The following is an 18,861-nucleotide window of genomic DNA, read 5'->3' as shown; positions in this document are numbered from 1 at the left end:
TAAATTGGTTAAACGTGTTTACTTACAACCATTATGTATTATTTCTAAGTTGGCACAACACAGGTCACATCCCGATGAAGTCGCAATTTGACAATAGGTCAAACAGACATCAAAGGCATATGTACTTGTGATAACCACCAACTGCAAGAAAGAACCGTGTAAAGCAATAAAACTAGTTGAAAACCTGGCTTGATCCAAACAACGGGTACCTGGTTAGCCGGCCTAAACCAGTCTCAGCCTAGCTGGCTCAGCCCCAACTGCACAGGCTATACTGGACCTAAATGGTCCATCTCTTTTGGCAAAGTCCTCATTCATAAGGACGTTAACTGACCAAAAAAGTAGTAGTGATCATTGCTCTTGACGGAGTAAAAAATGTGATCAATTAAGGACTTCATTGGCATATAATAGTAAAGTACCTACCTCAAGAAGATGGAAATAAATTATTAGTCAACTTTGTGAACACAATGTATAGGGAAGGTTCTAAAAAATAAAAAGGTCAATCTAATTTACAGGCACTAGAGCGATACATAAAAGTAAATGGCAGTCTTGTAAACACCAAGCCTGACGTTTCATGTGCCTTGTATAATGTTACACGATGGATCACGTTGACCATTTGTGAATCTCAAATGTTGACCATTTGTGGATCTCAAATGGAATTCGTCACGTTGACTTGACTCAAAGAATATGGACGCTGGAATCGTTTGATGGTGGTTGGATGAAATCTGACCCATCTTCATCCAAAGAGGGAAGATGTAAATCCTGAAATTTCAGCCACAAATATCAAATCAAAATACTAAATAAGTGATTATCATTACTACAGATGGAACTCTAGGCGGAGTTACAATCAAACAAATAAAATCATAAAAAACTGTTTTAGGTCCAAAGAGGTCATGAGCAAACCTTCATTTTTCAAAAAAATAAAATAAAAAATGATCATTAAATCATAGTTTTTCTTTGAATAAAATACCAGATATAATAACTCCATCCATGCCGCTTTTATAGGAAAAATGGGATTTATGATAAGCTGACAAAATGTTAGTATACCTTTATATTCAAGGCGGGTTAGATTCGAAGCATTTAAGGAGTTATTGAGACTAACATACGAGGGTAAATTTGGGAGTTTAGTGATTTTTTTAGTTAATCTTTGCAAGTGAGCGATATTTTTGAGACAAACAAAAATAGTAATGTGAACAATAAATATGGGACGGAGGGAGTATTAATTATTAAAAATGGACAAAATGTGTTTTGGGCCAACCAGAGATATTACAATAAGGGCCCAGTTTGACCCATTACCCAACCCGCTCACTTTCAACAGCTCCTTCAACTAAACAATCAATGTTGAAGTCAACTTCATACTTTCAAAAGTTGCCCCATGGAAATTTTGAACATTACAAATCAATACTTGATGTCAAAGAAACAAAAATGTACATTTTTCTTCAATATAGATGTTTCAATACGCAGATAGAAACATAATCAAGTGTTTGACACAAAATAGTGATAGTAAAGCATTTTTAAATAAATTTTGAGGCTTTGACACAATTGGTCTACATTATATATCTATGCAAACACCCCTTCTATATGACACGAGCAAAATTTAGGTCAGATTCGGTTCAGTAAATGTGGCTTGTGAGCCCTTAAGAAATTGATTGCACCTGTGATTGTAACAGCTGGTTAGGCTGCTGCTGATCCTGGGCCGTTGTTGTGTAGGCTTGTGGTTGAGACATACGATAGTACGGCTCTTTCAGATCAAGTCTGCAGCTTGACGTTTGTAGTATTCCACCTTGTTCAGCACCAGGCCCCCACATTTTAGCTACACACCACATATTGCAAACGGGTCATATAGGATTGTTTGACCAATCATTTAAAAATAGTAACTTATATTCATAAAAAAAACTTTCTACTGTGGTCAAATCAGTTCCAATTCTGATTATTTAGGGGTTAACTAATCAATTTAATATCAACTGCAATATGTAAGGGAAGCTAAATTACCTATTTACTGATCTTTTATATCCATTTTATTGAGTTAAAAAACTTAATACCCACCCTCATATTTATTTAATAAAATTGTGAAGGAAAAATATAGCTGCTCAAAATAACTTATTACCCACAAGTATACTATATGCAACATACTTTTTTGTACACTCAAAGTCACTCTATTATTTATACAAAAATTCCATTATTCTGCTTATATACAGCAAAACATTACAACAAGTAAAAGAGAGTATGTTGCGTAAACAAAATAAACAAACAGTTTTGTAACTAACCTGACATGGTTAGGTTAATTGTATAACTCTGAGCACTGTGCGCGATCATGTGAAGATGACCAGTAATTTCTTGCCCAGACATTACGTAGATGGGTTGAGACAAGACACAACGTAGTTGATACCAGTGAGTTGTTGGTGCACCAGGAGCTGTTGTCAGCCACCGTTGTGTCGTGCTGTAAGTAAAAAGTTTATGCCTTTTAGTGTTTCGTGAAGATAATAAGTAATAGAGGTCACAATTTCAACGATTTACTTGCAACATCGAATGGGTCTATAGAATATAATGGGCTAAAATTTTATTTTCAAAACTAGTTTATCAATGTAATAAATATAGTTCTACTGTTATATTGTAAACACTAATAATTCACAAAAAGAAAAGAGAACATTATTTCAATGTGCACAAAATATTACCCAGTTTGACCCATGCCCAACCCGCCCTTTGCCACCACTACGTAAAATGAAGGATCCGGGTTATCCGGTTATGTAACAGATAGAAGCTACTTCATTCGCATAAAATTATCACCTGCCATTGAACAGAACATCAAACCAACACGCCAAACCATGTATTCTTGTGCCCACAGAAGCTGTGAATTTCAATGGTATGTTAATTTCATACAGGTCCTCTTCCTGAAATATAAAATTACAAAACATGTATCTTCATTTGCGCCAACCATTAATCAAAAACTGAAAATTGTCCAAATAAAAATTATGGCAGGTCAATGTTCATGTACTCGAGGTCATATGAGAACTAGAGCACATGTATTTTAACTCTGAAGGTCATACACTCACAAATATCTATAATTGATAGCACATTGTAGTTCTTAATATAGCCAGAATGTAAAAATGCAAACATTAAATGGTATTATTAGCAATTAACAAAAAGTGAGGCACCTTCACGGTAGTAAAATTGATGACATGGGAAACTGCAGGAGCCACCAATAATCTTGGATCAAACGCATCAACCACTGGCTGAAACAGTATAAAATGCAATCTTATTTGAGACATGAGAAACAAACAAAATATAAAAAAAAAAAAAAATCTATATTGACCCAGCAACAGCTTTCTGTCCAATTATTTATAATTTTATTATAGATCAGTCATGCATTATTAAATATCAATTAGAAAAATTATATTGCCAAAACAAGGAATAAATTTTCTTAATTGAACGACCTAGTTGATCAAAAAACAATGAATGCACTTGAGAAGATTTTTGACATTTGACCTATTTCCTTATAGCTATTTCCCCAACAATCCCCTATTTAAATTTTAAAAAATTCCATATTAACGGAAGGAAATTGCCACCTAAATAACAAACTAATCCAGCTGAAAGGCCATCTTCTCAACAATTCCCCAACCAGTGTTAAGTGTCATTCTAAAGAATGAATAACTGATCCCAAGTAATAAAAGATGTGTATTTTAGCTAAATCATCACCTCTAAAACTATAACTATAATAAGTATGTTAAGAGCTCAATATGATAATGCACTACATACAAAATTTAACTGAATCAACTCTATGTAAGGTTTAAATGACACACATCGCCTATTTGTTCCCGCCCAAATTAAATGATACACATACACTTCTCCAGAACCAAATTAATAAACGATGGTAGTATTAATCATATTAATAAATGTAATTATGTTATAGATATGATAATAACAAATATTTAAATATTATAAACTAATAACATTACTTCCCAAATAAATTTTTAAAAATGTATATAAAGAAGGGTACTACAGAATATAATCACATGCTTCTCAGAATATACATCTATTTTCTATTATATGCAAATAAGACAAACCTGTGAGAAGTATCCTTGAAATGCTGTTCCATGTAAGGCTGTCAAATCAACCCCATAATAGTTCTGTTGTTGCCAAAATAGTGCCTGCATGACAAGAATTATATTATATTATATATACATCTTATATAGCATTAAGATATACAAAACAATCATTATAATCATCATGATACTCTTGAAACAAACAAAAAGAAAACAGAGGACTATAACCTTGTTTGCAATTTCAACATATAGATATTCATCGCTGAATGGTGCCATGTGAATCCTACAATATTATAAGTGAACAATAAGGAATAATATGTGAATATTTTTTCACTGAAAATATATCTTACTACATCACAAATGACAATATCATCCAGATTAAAATGAAATAAGTAAAAGAGTTGGGTCTGCACCACAAATCAAAAAAGAAAGTACCCATGCTAATAGCCTAATATAGAATGGATGAAGGTTCCTAGATTTCTTAAATATGTAAAAAGAAATGCAAAAACATTTTTAACGAAGCATAGAGTCAGACATCAAGTTAGTAATTATAATTTCGATGTCACATCTCCATAATCATTAAAACATGAAAATGTATGTAGTTTAAACTGTAAGAATCAAATTATATTCACCTTCCAACAGTTGGGAACATTTTCCCATTATGGACAAGGAATCGATCTCTAGCAATAACATAGGACTCGAGCATTCGTTCATTCACTAACAAGGTGCCTGCAAGAAGTAACAGATTATAAGAAACTAGCGTTAGTCATAGCAAGATCTCATAAAAAATGAATAATAGCATAGCAAAAAAAGATAAGACTAATAATTGAATACAAAAACTTGACACGGTGAACTTACCCATAGGCTCTGAGATCAATATGTCGGCTTTCTCAGGCAACTCTACATCTTCAACTTTTCCCTTAATAACCTACATTTTAATGGCAGTGTGGGCCCCAAGAATAAGACATCCAATATTACCAATAGTTTAGTTTGTACTAGAAAGGGTACTAACTGTGATTCTTTGTGCCAAGATAGGATTCCCGGCAATAAGCTTCTGAGCATAGTCAGCCATTTCAGACGCTTCCACTGCATAAACATGTTTTGCACCAGCCTAACAATTGCCAAGTAGGAACAAAGAGATACATTAGAAATGTGTATTCATTATATTTGACATCATTAAAATCGTAATGCACATGTATTATAGTGCGAGATGTTTAAGTGTGTTTTAGTCATTAACCAGGTTAATTGTTTGGGTGAAATGGTACACAATTTTTGCTTTTGATAGTATGAATAGTTAGTACAATAGTTTTATACCATGAAAAGATGAACTGGCTATTTAACAATAAAATTACACATCTAAAATTATCATTTTCTTGTCATAAATAAAATTACTGAGTAATCAGAAATTGCAAAAACCCGATTATTTAACATTCAAACAGAAAGAATACATCGAAAAACAATGACCATTTGGTTGCAGCTGATTACCTGAGCAGCAAACAACGATAGTATGCCACTTCCGGCACCAACATCAACCACTACCCGGCCCTCAAAATCAGCTTGATTCTCAATAACCGCAGCATAGTATGAACCTACAAAATAAACATTTAACGCGTATTTAACCTCCATAAATTCCAAAATAAATAAATAAATAATTATAGAAATCGTCTCAGCCATGCTTATTTTGTACATGCTAGCAGCACAATGTGATACATGTGCCTCAAAAACTAACAAGAAGGTGTTATATTGACCTGTCCTCACATAATCCTGCAACATATTTTGCTGATGAAGCAGTTGCCCATAATAATGGAAATACATTTTAGCAGACGATGCTTCTATTTTATCATCGAACTTGCTTTTAGAAGACAAAACTGTTCCATTTGGTAATGTTGATCCTGTAAAAAAAACAACAGATAATCAGGTCTATTTTGTGACAGAAAACTCGGTCTAATATATACTTAGACACACACACACTCTTAAGAATAAGGTGTTTACATACCTTGAATAACCACTTCTGTTTTCCATTGCTCGAATGCACCATGAAAGGAGCTACTTTCCCCCTCCTCTTTAAAATGAATAGTGATCCCCTTTGAATAAGCTCTCTGATTCAAAATTAAGAATATTACTAATGTAAAACATAGTAATCTGAAAGTGATACAGATTAATCACATTGCACATACCTCTTTAATGGTTTCAGAACCTTCACCTTCTGATACACAAAGTGATTGCAATTCACCTAATCTGAAAAGCTGAAACCCCAAAAACAAAAAGAACTTAATACGTGAATGCAAACCGAAAAACAAGTCCATGTCATTCATTTATCACTATCAATTCTATTAAAGGGACCCACAAATTAGATAAGTTAAATCGAATAAAATCATTGAAACTAAAGAAAAAAGTGGTCAACTAAACAGGACAATTAGCATATACTTTGCAAGGTGGATTCTGACAAAAGAAACACTCAATAACAATGTTTCAAAGTTAAAACACATTCAAAGTATCAAGATATCACAAAACAATATCGAACCCGCCCTAGTGGTCCAGTAGTTCACCCCTTTTCACTTGTGTATTGGGATGGGGGTGGGGAGGTCAAGTTCGAGTCCCCTCCCCTTAAATATATCAGTGGGATTTATTCGGGATGGTTTAAGGTTCGGATCCCTGTAATGCGGTCCGAGTTTCTGCCCGAAAGCGCGTGCGTGTCAAATGCAAACAACTTGCCTTTAAAAAAAATCACAAAACAATATCACAAACAAACCCTAATTTAAAAAGTAAATATGATAAATGCCATATTACTTAAACTTACCTCGGATTAACTAATGTTTAAGCAATAAACATAAGTTTTACAACTATAAACAACAAATCAAATAAAAGAAGATATATTTACATATATATGTGCATATGTATATATCTACCTGAGTGGTGCGAAGGTCGAAGTTAAGAGAATGTTCACCATCAGGTTCAAGGAAAAACTGGAGCTCCGGGAAACCGGAATCGGATCGGAAAACCGCCGACAACGGCCCGGCAATGAGTTTGGGAGGATTTGATGCAAGCAGATTAATAGAAGAAACAGTGAAATTCTGAAGGTGTTTCAAATTTTCACTTGGTAGAGTATTCATGGTGGAATTGTAGCTCAATCTGTTTCAGTTTAGAGAATGATTTTGTATACGTAAGAATATATAGATATAGGGTTTAGATATATGTATATAAAGTGAGCGTGGGGGGTGGAAGTGAAACTGAAGCTAGGGTTTATGAGGGTGAAACAAAGTGGGGAGATTTATGGGGCTTTACTTCTTTTACTTTTGTTTTTGCTTTCTGCCTCGGTCTTGATCTTTAAATTTTTATTAATTATTAATAATATAATTTGCAAAAAAAAAAAAAAAAGACAAAACAAAACAAAAACAAATACTCCAACTTACTTTAGCAACTAAAAGTAAAATGTACTTGAATAATATGCTCTAAAATCAATCATGAACATAGTTAGGATTTGTGTACTTTGATATTTATTAGTATGGGGTGAAATAAAAAGATTGTGATCATTGATATTTTGTTTACATTTGCTATTGGATTTATTGGTTTTTGCCTTTGCCTTTGCATTTAAAATAAGATTATATTAATACTATCTTTTTGAAGATCGTGTATTTAATTAATCTTATTTGACAAGTTAAACTTAAAATCAATTAATTGCAATTTGTGAGACTTTCAACACAATGAAAAAACGTGTCACTCATTAATGAAGCAAAATGTGATGATCTTTTTTACGCATTTTTCGCTCTGAATTTATCAAATAATTTCTAACTGCAAAACACCTAAAACCTGATTATTTGATTATTGCGTTATCGAACAAAATAATCAAATAAAAACACCATTAATAAAACAGTTTTGTTACATCTAATTATCTAATTCTGATTATCTAAACGGCATAATCAATTTTTAAAATGTAAATCCAACACTCCTAGTCTAGTTCAAGTTTGAGTGATTCAGTTTGAAGCTATCAATTTTAGGACAAGTTCGACTTAAGAAAGATTCTAAAATCACTTCCTATAATAATTAATATATCTGGTTTGTTAAAAAAAAAACGAAACTTAGTTGAACTCGTGAAAATACAAAGATGTTTAAGAAAAACATATAAAAGATTAATTAAAGAATTTAAATTTATATAATAATTATAATATAATGAAACATGCATTATTATTAAAATTTCAATTGCAACAATGTAAATAGAGTTTGATACACATAAAAAACCGAGTAAATTTGAATTATGTGAATGAATGATAAATGAATAGACATTACAATACTTGTAATATTTTAATTACAATAATACATATAGAGTTTGGTACACTTAAAAACTAATAAATAAAATTATGTGAATGATAAATGGATCAACGTTGCAATACACAAGTGAATCCCAACTTTTCAAACCTACAAAGTAGATCCAAAACATATAATTAAAATATGTGTTTTATAAGCTAAATCCAACAATTAAATGGGTCCAATCGAAAGTTACTAAAATTTTACCATGTATCTTTTTTTTTTTTTTAACAGCAGTTAGGATCACCCAGGAGACTAAACCACCCACGCGATCATCTTCCGCAGTTGCATAATCCACCCCTAACTGTTGCCTTAGAGGAAACTCGGACCAATCCGAGGGCATGGCCGGTAAAAACCCCCTCCCGGTGCCCCGCAACGCGATGTGCGAAAGGCGACCTTGAGTGAAATTCTATAGTGGAAAAAAAATTAACAGAAAAAAGAATACATAAATATAACAAAATTCCTTAGCAAGCAGCTAGGAAAGACAACCTGCTAAAATTACAACGGCTTAGAAAATCAAAACTTTCAACATATGTTATATCTACTTGTACCTCCAGCCTATTTATAAGATACCATACGAATGGATAAAAATATAATATAATGAAAATGAATGTTCATGTCATTCTATTCTTCATGTAATCTATTCTTCATGTCTGATGTTCATGTCATTCTTTAAATCACGTTTTCCCAATCGTAGTTAATGAAAATGAATGTGAAACCATCTAGGCCATGAGCTTTATTACTCCCACACACTCATACCACCTCTTATTTCATCTTCGTTAACCATCCTTTCCAAAGATCTATTATCATCATCATTGAGTCGGCCATTTGAAGTCAAGGGATGAGGAATCATCCTGTTAGCATGTCTCAAGAACTTTTGTATGAAGAAATCTTGAAACACGTTTTTAATCAACGATGGCTCCATCACTCATTCCCCATTAATCGATATTCCTTTAACCATTTGCCTGTTTCTTCTTTGTTTCAACATCAAAGAACATAAATATTCGTCTTCTTAAACATCCCATTTAATTATTGCCTTGTGAAGTAAATCCATATCTTCCACTTTTTGTAGGTTATCCGATTCATGTATGAGATTTAGATGTTCTCCCAATTCAAATTCATACATAGTTTGCGCATCAACTTTAAGCTCAATCTCGTTCATTCTAGAGAGCAAATATCGTTTTTGTTGATCTTGTAACTTTCACCTTGATCTTTGACTCAACTTGATTAAGGTTATCATGTAACACCTTATGTTGTTACTATTTACCACTGCGAGACATGCTTCTACTAAGTTTTGAATCTAAAACCTCTTGTAAACATATCATGACCACAATCAGTAGACTATCTTGTAATGATAATATTTTTTAAAACTACTTTAAAAGTTAAAACTATTTGTAAGCTCATTTCTTCAACTTATAAAATCAAAAATTTAGGTTAGAAAACCTAAGTTTTACATATTCATAAAGTTTTTTCAAATTTATATTAATCATATCATATCATATCACATTCACCATAATAAAAAGCCTTTTTTGCTTTGGTAGTTTTGTTGTCGCGGTCAAAGTTTGAAGTGTTCGCCAGCATTGCACTAGCTACGATGAGTAGAGAATGTCTACCGTTGATAAGTGCATATGAAAGCAGATGAAACAAAACATAGGTTCGACAAGTGAAAGCCTGAAATTACAAAACCGCCTCCATATATCAAGGAAGAGGAGGGTCGATAAGTTGAATACACCAAAACACGCCCTACCTACGAATAGTAGAAAACGACATCTGAACCATCAAACGACATTCGGTTCATCGATGAATAGTACGGAGTATATAAAACTTGATATCGTAGCAACGAATTAACGATATATAAGATCTGACCTGACAGTTTTATCACGCGTCTAATCTTGAACATATGCGGGACAAACTAAAATCGTCAAATGCAGATGCGCATTTTTTTATTTATTTTTTGACTGATGTGAAATTGTATTAAGCACTCTCCAACAAGGAGTTGAAAGTGGGAAAGAAAAGAAATTACAAAAGGCTTTAATCTCCATTGTTCCGGCCTATGTTAATTAGGGACTCTATGACCTCCATATTTTAACCAACCACAAGAAGAAGGAAAAAAACGAATTGAATCGAACAATTGACTCCTGTTCAAAGTGTTTGAGTGAAAATGGATGTGGTTTTAAAATCTCTAAAGAATCATGTTGATCTCTAGAGAGCACTTACTGCGTGATTAGATCCGAAACCTACCCATCGACTTAAATCCAAGAAAAGTGCTCCCTTTGTCATAATTTACTAGTTCGCTTTCCTTTTTAGTGATCAAGTTTATCGTATTATCACTACCATAATTAATAAACATGTATACTTGAAAATTAATTAGATTAATAATAATAAATAACAAATATAGTGATATATTTTGAAAATTTATAACCTTAACATATGTTAGAGAACAAGTTAGCCCAATCTCATATTATAGTTACAGAAGTGAGAAGAATCTTATGTTAATTGATTAAGGGTAATATCCTTATTACATATGTAAAGTAAGTCCATTTATCTGGAAGAATGATTTTGGAACGGTGGGAGTATATAATATAACAAGCATAAATTTTAAATTTCCATCAATCAAGATCTCATCTAAGTTTAAACCTGGTCAACCATCATTGCAATGAATCAAGATCTCATTTGAGTTGACTACGTGATCACCATGTTCTCTAATTTAACAAGCATTAGGTATAGCCGTATAGGTATGATGTAAGTCTTATAACAACTTGTAATATCTTATAATTTGATATTCTTTCTGCGTTGGATCCTTCATCGTTTCACAAACGCCATCTTATTCCTATTGCTAAAGGTGTGTCCAAGATCCTCAATTATGGATGCTAAGCCAGCTTTAGGTATATGCTAAAAAGTTTGATGCGTCGGTACGCTCTTACCTAAGAACTCAAACCCGAAAGGCACGCAAAATTTGCTTCAATTAACGCAAAATGATGTTAACACATTGTCATTAACAAATTCATTCCCACATACAACGTAGTCTCCATCCAAAATTTTCCATCATAAACCAAGTCATAATCAAGTTAACCGAACCAATCAAAACAAAATAATAAGAAAGAACAGGAATGATGACATTTGGCATTAACAAACCATTATATGACCAGGATTAAACCAACTTATGTTTAAATTAAGTAACAATCTCATGACGTGTAAAAGTTGGCTCAAGCTATTTGTTTGCCTATCATATAAACTGAACATGGCTAATAACAAGAAAATTTTCAATACAATCAACAGGCTATAACAATTGACAAATAAAAGAACGATACAAAATCCAAACGTATCATAACTTAGAGCACAATACGAATTCATGAGTGGAAATATCAAGACCTAACCAGTAAGTACTCAAGCCGATGATGATACCTTAACAGCTTTATATGCAGGGTGAAGCAAACCAAGTTCATCTTTCACTTCAAGAGGATTATTAGTATCATTTCTAGTTCGCTTCACCCTCCTGCTAGCAAGCGACTTATGAGTAAACCCATACATCTGCAAAATCTGATTATCTCCAAAATTAAACGCGCGATCCATTTGTTTCAAACATCTTTCAACAGGGTAATCACCGAATTTTCCACAAGGTTTACACCCGACAAAATGAGTAACAAGCGGCCATCTATGATCACCAAGACCAGGATGGTAACTCGCAATCATTTCTTCATACTTATCAACCAAAATCCCCCAATAACCATGAAGGTAATAATGATTCTCCAAATAAACCTTATTCGCCCATTTATCCTTCTGCGAAGCCAATATCCAAACCATTGCAGACTGATCATCCGCTTCAAACACGGGTCGATCTTTAAGCTCTCTAGTCAAAAGCTTCCCTGCTTCAGTCCTGATCTTCCCTTTCGGACCCATCGGGGCCCACACGTCCAACAAATCCAACGACCACTGACAATTTCTTAACAAGAAACTACCCGTATTCAACCCAATCCAATTCTTTTCATCATACACCATTTCGTTCCAACCGTGCAACACCAAGTTCCGATCTTTATATCGTTCCCACGGTACCTCAAACGCCATATCAGTAAACATAGCATCACTATCCATCCACCATAAGAACTCAACTTCAGGATGACTCAACAAAAGTTTCCTAATCAACGGCAATTTCGCCCAAAATCCCGCCATTTCGGCGTCGAGTAACGCCATATTATAAAATATCTCAATCCCATGAACCCTACAGTAATCAATCTTATTCTTAATTGATTTCAACAGATAATGATCACCAACCGGATTCTCACACGGTTTGGGCGATGATCCAGTAACCAACAAAACCCTAGGCTTATTCTCATTTACAAAATTAGGAAAATTAGGGTTTTGTTTCAACCATTCACTTCTTTGTTCATCCCAATCTGATATTTTAGGTCCAATACTATAAGGCAAATTAGGATCCTTTTTCACATCATCTTCTTCATCAACAAATAATTTATTAATATCAAATTCAGCATAATTATTAGTATTACCCTCAGACGACGTCGTTTCAGTTTGTATTTCTTCTAAAACACGGCGAGGTTCAGTGCGCTTACCTCGGTACTGATAAAACGTTTCTCGGATCTCTTTAAAATCCTGCTCCGGCGTACCGAATTTTCCGGCACCGAGGTTGCCACGTAGGACAACGATCGTGAGAACCAAACATAGTATTGTAACCTTTCCGTTACGTAGCAGCCGTTGAATTTGACGTGTCCGGCGCGTACCGAATACACGATCCAGCATCTTGTGTACCGGATTCGGATCTAGAATCGGGTTGGAACCAAATTGAATGATGTTTTTAACCGATTGTTGGTTTATTGGGATGGAATTAAAGGAAATGGATACATAGATTTATAATTGTCGGTGGATGAAGAAAATGGTGGTACGGTAGTTGCTGGTTAGGATGATTAGGAAAGTATATATTTACACTTTTGGTACATGAAGTTATGTATAAGTGATATTTATGGTCCACTAACCGTATGTTCTTTTGAGTTTAGAAGTAATCAAGATTTTTAATCAATGCTTTATTTAATCAATGCTTTATTTGTTCGACGATAAGTGTCTTATTTAGGTTTTGAGTGTTAAAATGGGTTATCATTGATTATAAATCTAATCTTATGAATTTTAGAATTAGACATATTTTCCATTAATGCATTTGTATATTTTTTTCAATTTCATTTGTCTTATTTTTTTAACGACTATATCGATATCGAATGTTCTAATTTGTCACTCACACACGCATTAGGAGAAAAATTAAATTCGCGACGATGTTGGCAGTATCATCGAAGGTTGGAAAAACACCTCAGAGACCTTATCAAATCTCATTAAAGTTGACAGTACCATTAAATGTTAAAAACTCACTCCTTGAAGTGAAAATCGAACCTGAATTGGCAGTACTTTAAGTTAAATCTCACCCCATATCACTCAAGCCAAGCTTCGGTGCTCATTTATTTATATCTTATTTGTTTTGCAAATGCATGAAATGAATATATATAAATCGGATATTTGATAACGTATAGTCGATTCTTCACGGTAGTTGAATACATAGCTGTTGTGTTTTAGCGCACTTTCAAGACCCGAGAAATTAATAGAACAATTAAGCAATAAATAAAGACACAAGGATTTACGTGGTTCGGCGTGAGGCCTAGTCCACGGGCGGAAGCAGAGATGAATTTTACTAGCAAATATGGCAAATCCGAGGTTACAATGTATCACTCAAATCTAGGCTCCGAAAATACTAATGAAGTATTTGGACCACTCACTAGATTATTACACTTCCCTCACTCTATAATGTTTCTCACAAGAACAAGAGTAATCAACTCTTTCTCTTAATACTTTTACAAGAGTTCTTTAAACTCTTTCAAGTATTGGGATATTTTGGATGATTTCTAAATGCAATACATGACATCCTTTTATAGTTGAAGTAATGGCATGCATGGAAATAAGAATTGTCAGTAACCTACTCTCATTCATTTTTCACATACGTTGAATGAAATTTGAGCCACAATAAACATGTGGTCAACAATCATGGTAGGTGGCCTCCAAAGCAATAGTGAAGTAGACTTTTAATTCATCCATGGAACATGTGTTTTATTCCACCGTCCAACAAATCTCCACCTTGGCGAACATTTCATTCATTTGCTATCTGTTATCAATCTCTGCTTCCTGTCAGCCCTCTCGGGCTCATCACTTTCTTCGAACGCCCACCAAGTCCAAACAATGTTCGAACTTGTTTGTAGTAACGGGCTTAGTCAACATATCTGCCGGATTATCTGTTGTACTGATCTTTCTCACAATTATAACCCCTTTAGATATTACTTCACGAATAAAGTGATACCGTACATCAATGTGTTTGGTTCTCTCATGATACACTTGATTTTTAGTCAAATGTATGGCACTCTGGCTATCACAATGCACCACAGTTTCATTCTGTTGCAAACCCAGATCACCAACCAAACCCCTCAGCCACTTTGCTTCTTTCACACCCTCAGTCATAGCCATGTATTCCGCTTCAGTTGTCGACAAAGCAACAGTCGATTGTAATGTTGCTTTTCAACTAATAACACATCTTCCGAGAGTAAAAACATATCCCGTCTGAGACCTTCTCCGATCCAAATCACCAGCATAGTCTGAATCAACGTATCAGGTAACATTAGTATTACCACCGCTATCAAATACTAAGCCAATATCTGTTGTCCCTCTGAGGTACCGTAGAATCCATTGCACCGCTTTCCAATGAGCTTTCCCTGGACAATCCATATATCTACTCACCACGCTTACCGCTTGTGCAATATCCGGTCTAGTACATACCATAGCATACATGATGCTACCCACATCACTAGCATATGGAACATGTGACATATGCTCCACCTCCTCCTCAGTTTCCGGTGACAACGCCGATGAAAGTTTGAAATGTGCAGCAAGTGGAGTACTAACCGGTTTGGAGTTATCCATCCCAAAACGCTGAAGAACCTTCTCAATATATTTCTTTTGTGACAAATACAATTTTCCTTCACGTTTATCTCTGATAATCTCCATTCCCAATATCTTCTTAGCTGCACCTAAATCTTTCATCTCAAACTCACTTTTGAGTTGAGATTTTAACTGATCGATCTCAGACATGTTTTTCGAAGCAATCAACGTATCATCCACATATAACAGTAAATAAACGTACGAGCCATCAGGAAGCTTCTTGTGATATACGCAACTATCATAATCACTCCGCGAGTAACATTTACTAGTCATGAATACGTCAAACCGCTTATACCATTGTCGAGGTGATTGCTTCAAGCCATATAATGACTTTTTCAGCAAACAAGCATAATCTTCCTTTCATTTGACCACAAATCCCTCTGGCTAGCGCATAAAGATCCGTTCCTCCAACTCACCATGTAAGAGTGCGGTCTTGACATCTAGTTGTTGCAGCTCCATATCAAGTAAAGCAACCATGGCAAGTAACACGCGAATAGATGTATGCTTTACGACCAGCGAGAAAACTTCATTAAAGTCAACTCCCTCTCTCTGAGTAAAGCCTTTTGCTACAAGGCGTGCTTTGAACCTTTCATCTTCTACACCCGGAATTCCGTCCTTCTTCTTGAAGATCCATTTGCATCCAACAATCTTCTGACCTTTTGGCGGTTTCACCAGCTCCCACGTATGATTCTTATAAAGATACTCCATCTCTTCATTCATAGCTACAGACCACTTTGCAGATTGCGGGCCACTAATAGCTTCACGATATGTAGCAGGTTCTTGGACCTCTATATCTTCTGCCATACTCAGGGCATAAGCTACCAAATCTGCATGCCCGAACCGTTGTGGTGGTTTTATTGCTCGTCGTTCTCTATCTCTTGCTAGATTATAATTCTGTAGATCATGTTGCTCATCTGACTGATCTTCTAGTGTCATTTGATCAACACCAGAGTCATGTACGTCTTCTACAACGGGCTCGACAGGAGTATCTTGTACTAATCCTTGTGGAACTTCTATTTCTTGCTCCACCTGCTCTTCAACTTCACGATCTTTTCCAGCAACTACTTGTTTCTCCTCTGTCTTTTTCAACATAGAAGACTCATCAAATGTCACTTCCCTGCTGATGAGAAATCGGGATGATTTACCATCAGGGCACCACAATCTATAACCCTTCACCCCGTCTCCATACCCTAGAAATATGCATCTCTTTGCCCTTGGCTCAAGCTTACCATCTTTCACATGAGCATAAGCAGGACAACCAAAAATCTTCAAATCACTATAACTTGCAGGGGAACCTGACCATTTCTCCAAAGGAGTTTGACAATCAATTGCCGTTGATGGAGACCGATTTACCAAATCACAAGCTGTGTTTACAGCTTCAGCCCAAAATATATTTGATAATTTTGCGTTCGAGAGCATACACCTTGCTCGCTCAAGGAGCGTTCTATTCATCCATTCTGCAACGCCATTCTGTTGTGGTGTAAACCGCACTGTGTGGTGTCTCACAATGCCTTCGTTCTTGCAGAACTCATTGAATTCGCCTTTGCAGAATTCCAGTCCATTGTCCATTCTCAAGCGTTTGATGAACTTTTCAGTCTGCTTCTCTATCATCATCTTCTATTGCTTGAAATTGACAAAGACTTCATCCTTACGTTTAAGGATATAAACCCACACTCTTCTCGAATAGTCATCAATAAAGGTTAACATGTATCTTGCACCACCTTTTGAAGGAACAGGAGATGGACCCCAAAGATCTGAATGGATATAATCCAAAGTACCTTTAGTCCTGTGAACGGCTGTGCCAAACTTTATTCGGCTCTGTTTTCCGAATACACAATGCTGCAGAATTCCAATCTTCCGATATTCTGACCGCACAACAAACCTCGTTTACTAAGCTCCATCATTCCTCTCTCGCTCATGTGCCCAAGGCGCATGTGCCATAACTTGGTGGTATCTACATCTTTAGCCGATGAAGAAACTCCAGATGCACCAGTAACCATGCTACCTTTTAACAGGTAAAGGCCGTTACACCTTTCACCTTTCATCACGACAAGTGCACCTCTAGAGACTTTTAGTACTCCACCTCGGGCTCGATACTCGCAGCCGATGGAGTCCAGTGTACCCAAGGAAATAAGATTCTTCTTCAATTCTGGAACATGCCTGACATCTGTCAACGTCCTCACCGTGCCATCATACATCTTGATTTGGATCGTTCCTATACCAACAACCTTACAAGCTACATCGTTTCTCATAAGGACTTTACCACCATTTATTTGTTGATAGGTAGTAAACTAGTCCCTAATAGGACACATATGATAAGAACAACCCGAGTCAAGAATCCACGCATTACTTGAGAGGCCATCGGTAACACTAAGAACATTTGCACCATCAGAATCATTTTCTGCAACCGCGGCAACTTTATCGGCTCCCGCTGCATTCCAAGTCTCTCTTTTTCCTTTTAAGTCTGGACAGTCTCTACGCATGTGACCTTCCTTGTGACAATTGTAACACTTGATCTTTCTAGATCTTGGTTTCGATCTAGAACGACCTTTGTTGTTACTACTTGATGCTCTATCGTTACGTCTTCCTCTTGCCACCAAACCTTCTGCACTTTCTTCCAGATAATCCGCTAAGGATTTCTTCCTTAACTCGCTAGAGTTCAAGGTAGATTTGATATCCTCCATGGAAATAGTTTTTCTACTATATAGTAGAGTTGTAACCAAATGCTTGTACGATTTTGGCAAGGAACATAAGAAAATTAACGATTGATCTTCATCATCAATTTTCACACCAATATTATTCAAGTCCAAAATTATTTTATTGAACTCATCAATGTGATCATTTAGTGAACCTTCTTTCATCCGAAGAGTATACAACCGTTGTTTCATATACAACCGGTTCGTGAGACTCTTAGTCATATATAGAGTTTCTAGCTGTTTCCAAAGTCCAGCCGGTGTGGTTTCTGCCGCAACTTCTCTAAGCAGACAATCGGCAAGATTTAGAATAATCATGCCGTGTGCTTTTTCCAGAAGTTCATCCTTTTCTTCATCTGTCAACTTTTCGGGTAGATGTTCTCTCCCTTTCAAAGCTAACAAATAACCTTGTTGGCTCAGTAGAGCCCGCATCTTCATTCGCCAAAGACCAAAATCGTTCTGGCCATTAAATTTCTCTACGTCGGATCTTATTATCGTCATCTTGTATATTTAATCACAGCTATAGCTCTGATACCAGTTTGTTGTGTTTTAGCGCACTTTCAAGACCCGAGAAATTAATAGAACAATTAAGCAATAAATAAATACACAAGGATTTACGTGGTTCGGCGTGAGGCCTAGTCCACGGGCGGAAGCAGAGATGGATTTTACTAGCAAATATGGCAAACCCGAGGTTACAATGTATCACTCGAATCTAGGCTCCGAAAATACTAATGAAGTATTTGGACCACTCACTAGATTATTACACTTCCCTCACTCTATAATGTTTCTCACAAGAACAAGAGTAATCAACTCTTTCTCTTAATACTTTTACAAGAGTT

General features: G+C 35.4%; 3 protein-coding genes across 3 annotated transcripts; all 3 read right to left on the bottom strand.

Moving 5' to 3' along the window:
- Positions 1–627: 627 nt before the first annotated feature.
- Positions 628–7,285, bottom strand: LOC139891388 (probable histone-arginine methyltransferase 1.4). The gene is made up of 15 exons (XM_071874349.1): positions 6,950–7,285; positions 6,218–6,286; positions 6,037–6,139; positions 5,789–5,932; positions 5,526–5,629; positions 5,053–5,151; positions 4,899–4,968; positions 4,673–4,769; positions 4,269–4,323; positions 4,062–4,145; positions 3,153–3,230; positions 2,785–2,888; positions 2,265–2,437; positions 1,653–1,810; positions 628–759 (listed from the first exon to the last, which is right to left on the bottom strand). The coding sequence occupies exons 1-15, from the start codon at positions 7,151–7,153 to the stop codon at positions 676–678; spliced, it is 1,626 nt and encodes a 541-aa protein (XP_071730450.1). The 5' UTR covers positions 7,154–7,285; the 3' UTR covers positions 628–675.
- A 4,195-nt stretch (positions 7,286–11,480) lies between these two features.
- Positions 11,481–13,247, bottom strand: LOC139891387 (xyloglucan 6-xylosyltransferase 2-like). Its single transcript, XM_071874348.1, has one exon. It carries the CDS (start codon positions 13,098–13,100, stop codon positions 11,733–11,735), a length of 1,368 nt encoding a protein of 455 aa, XP_071730449.1. The 5' UTR covers positions 13,101–13,247; the 3' UTR covers positions 11,481–11,732.
- Positions 13,248–17,137: 3,890 nt separating this feature from the next.
- On the bottom strand, positions 17,138–17,581 carry LOC139888264 (uncharacterized mitochondrial protein AtMg00300-like). The gene has a single exon (XM_071871283.1). It carries the CDS (start codon positions 17,579–17,581, stop codon positions 17,138–17,140), a length of 444 nt encoding a protein of 147 aa, XP_071727384.1.
- Positions 17,582–18,861: the final 1,280 nt, after the last annotated feature.

This window comes from Rutidosis leptorrhynchoides, chromosome 2 (genome assembly GCF_046630445.1).
Source record: "Rutidosis leptorrhynchoides isolate AG116_Rl617_1_P2 chromosome 2, CSIRO_AGI_Rlap_v1, whole genome shotgun sequence".
NCBI lineage: Eukaryota > Viridiplantae > Streptophyta > Magnoliopsida > Asterales > Asteraceae > Rutidosis > Rutidosis leptorrhynchoides.
This window is presented reverse-complemented; position numbering and strand designations above follow the sequence as displayed.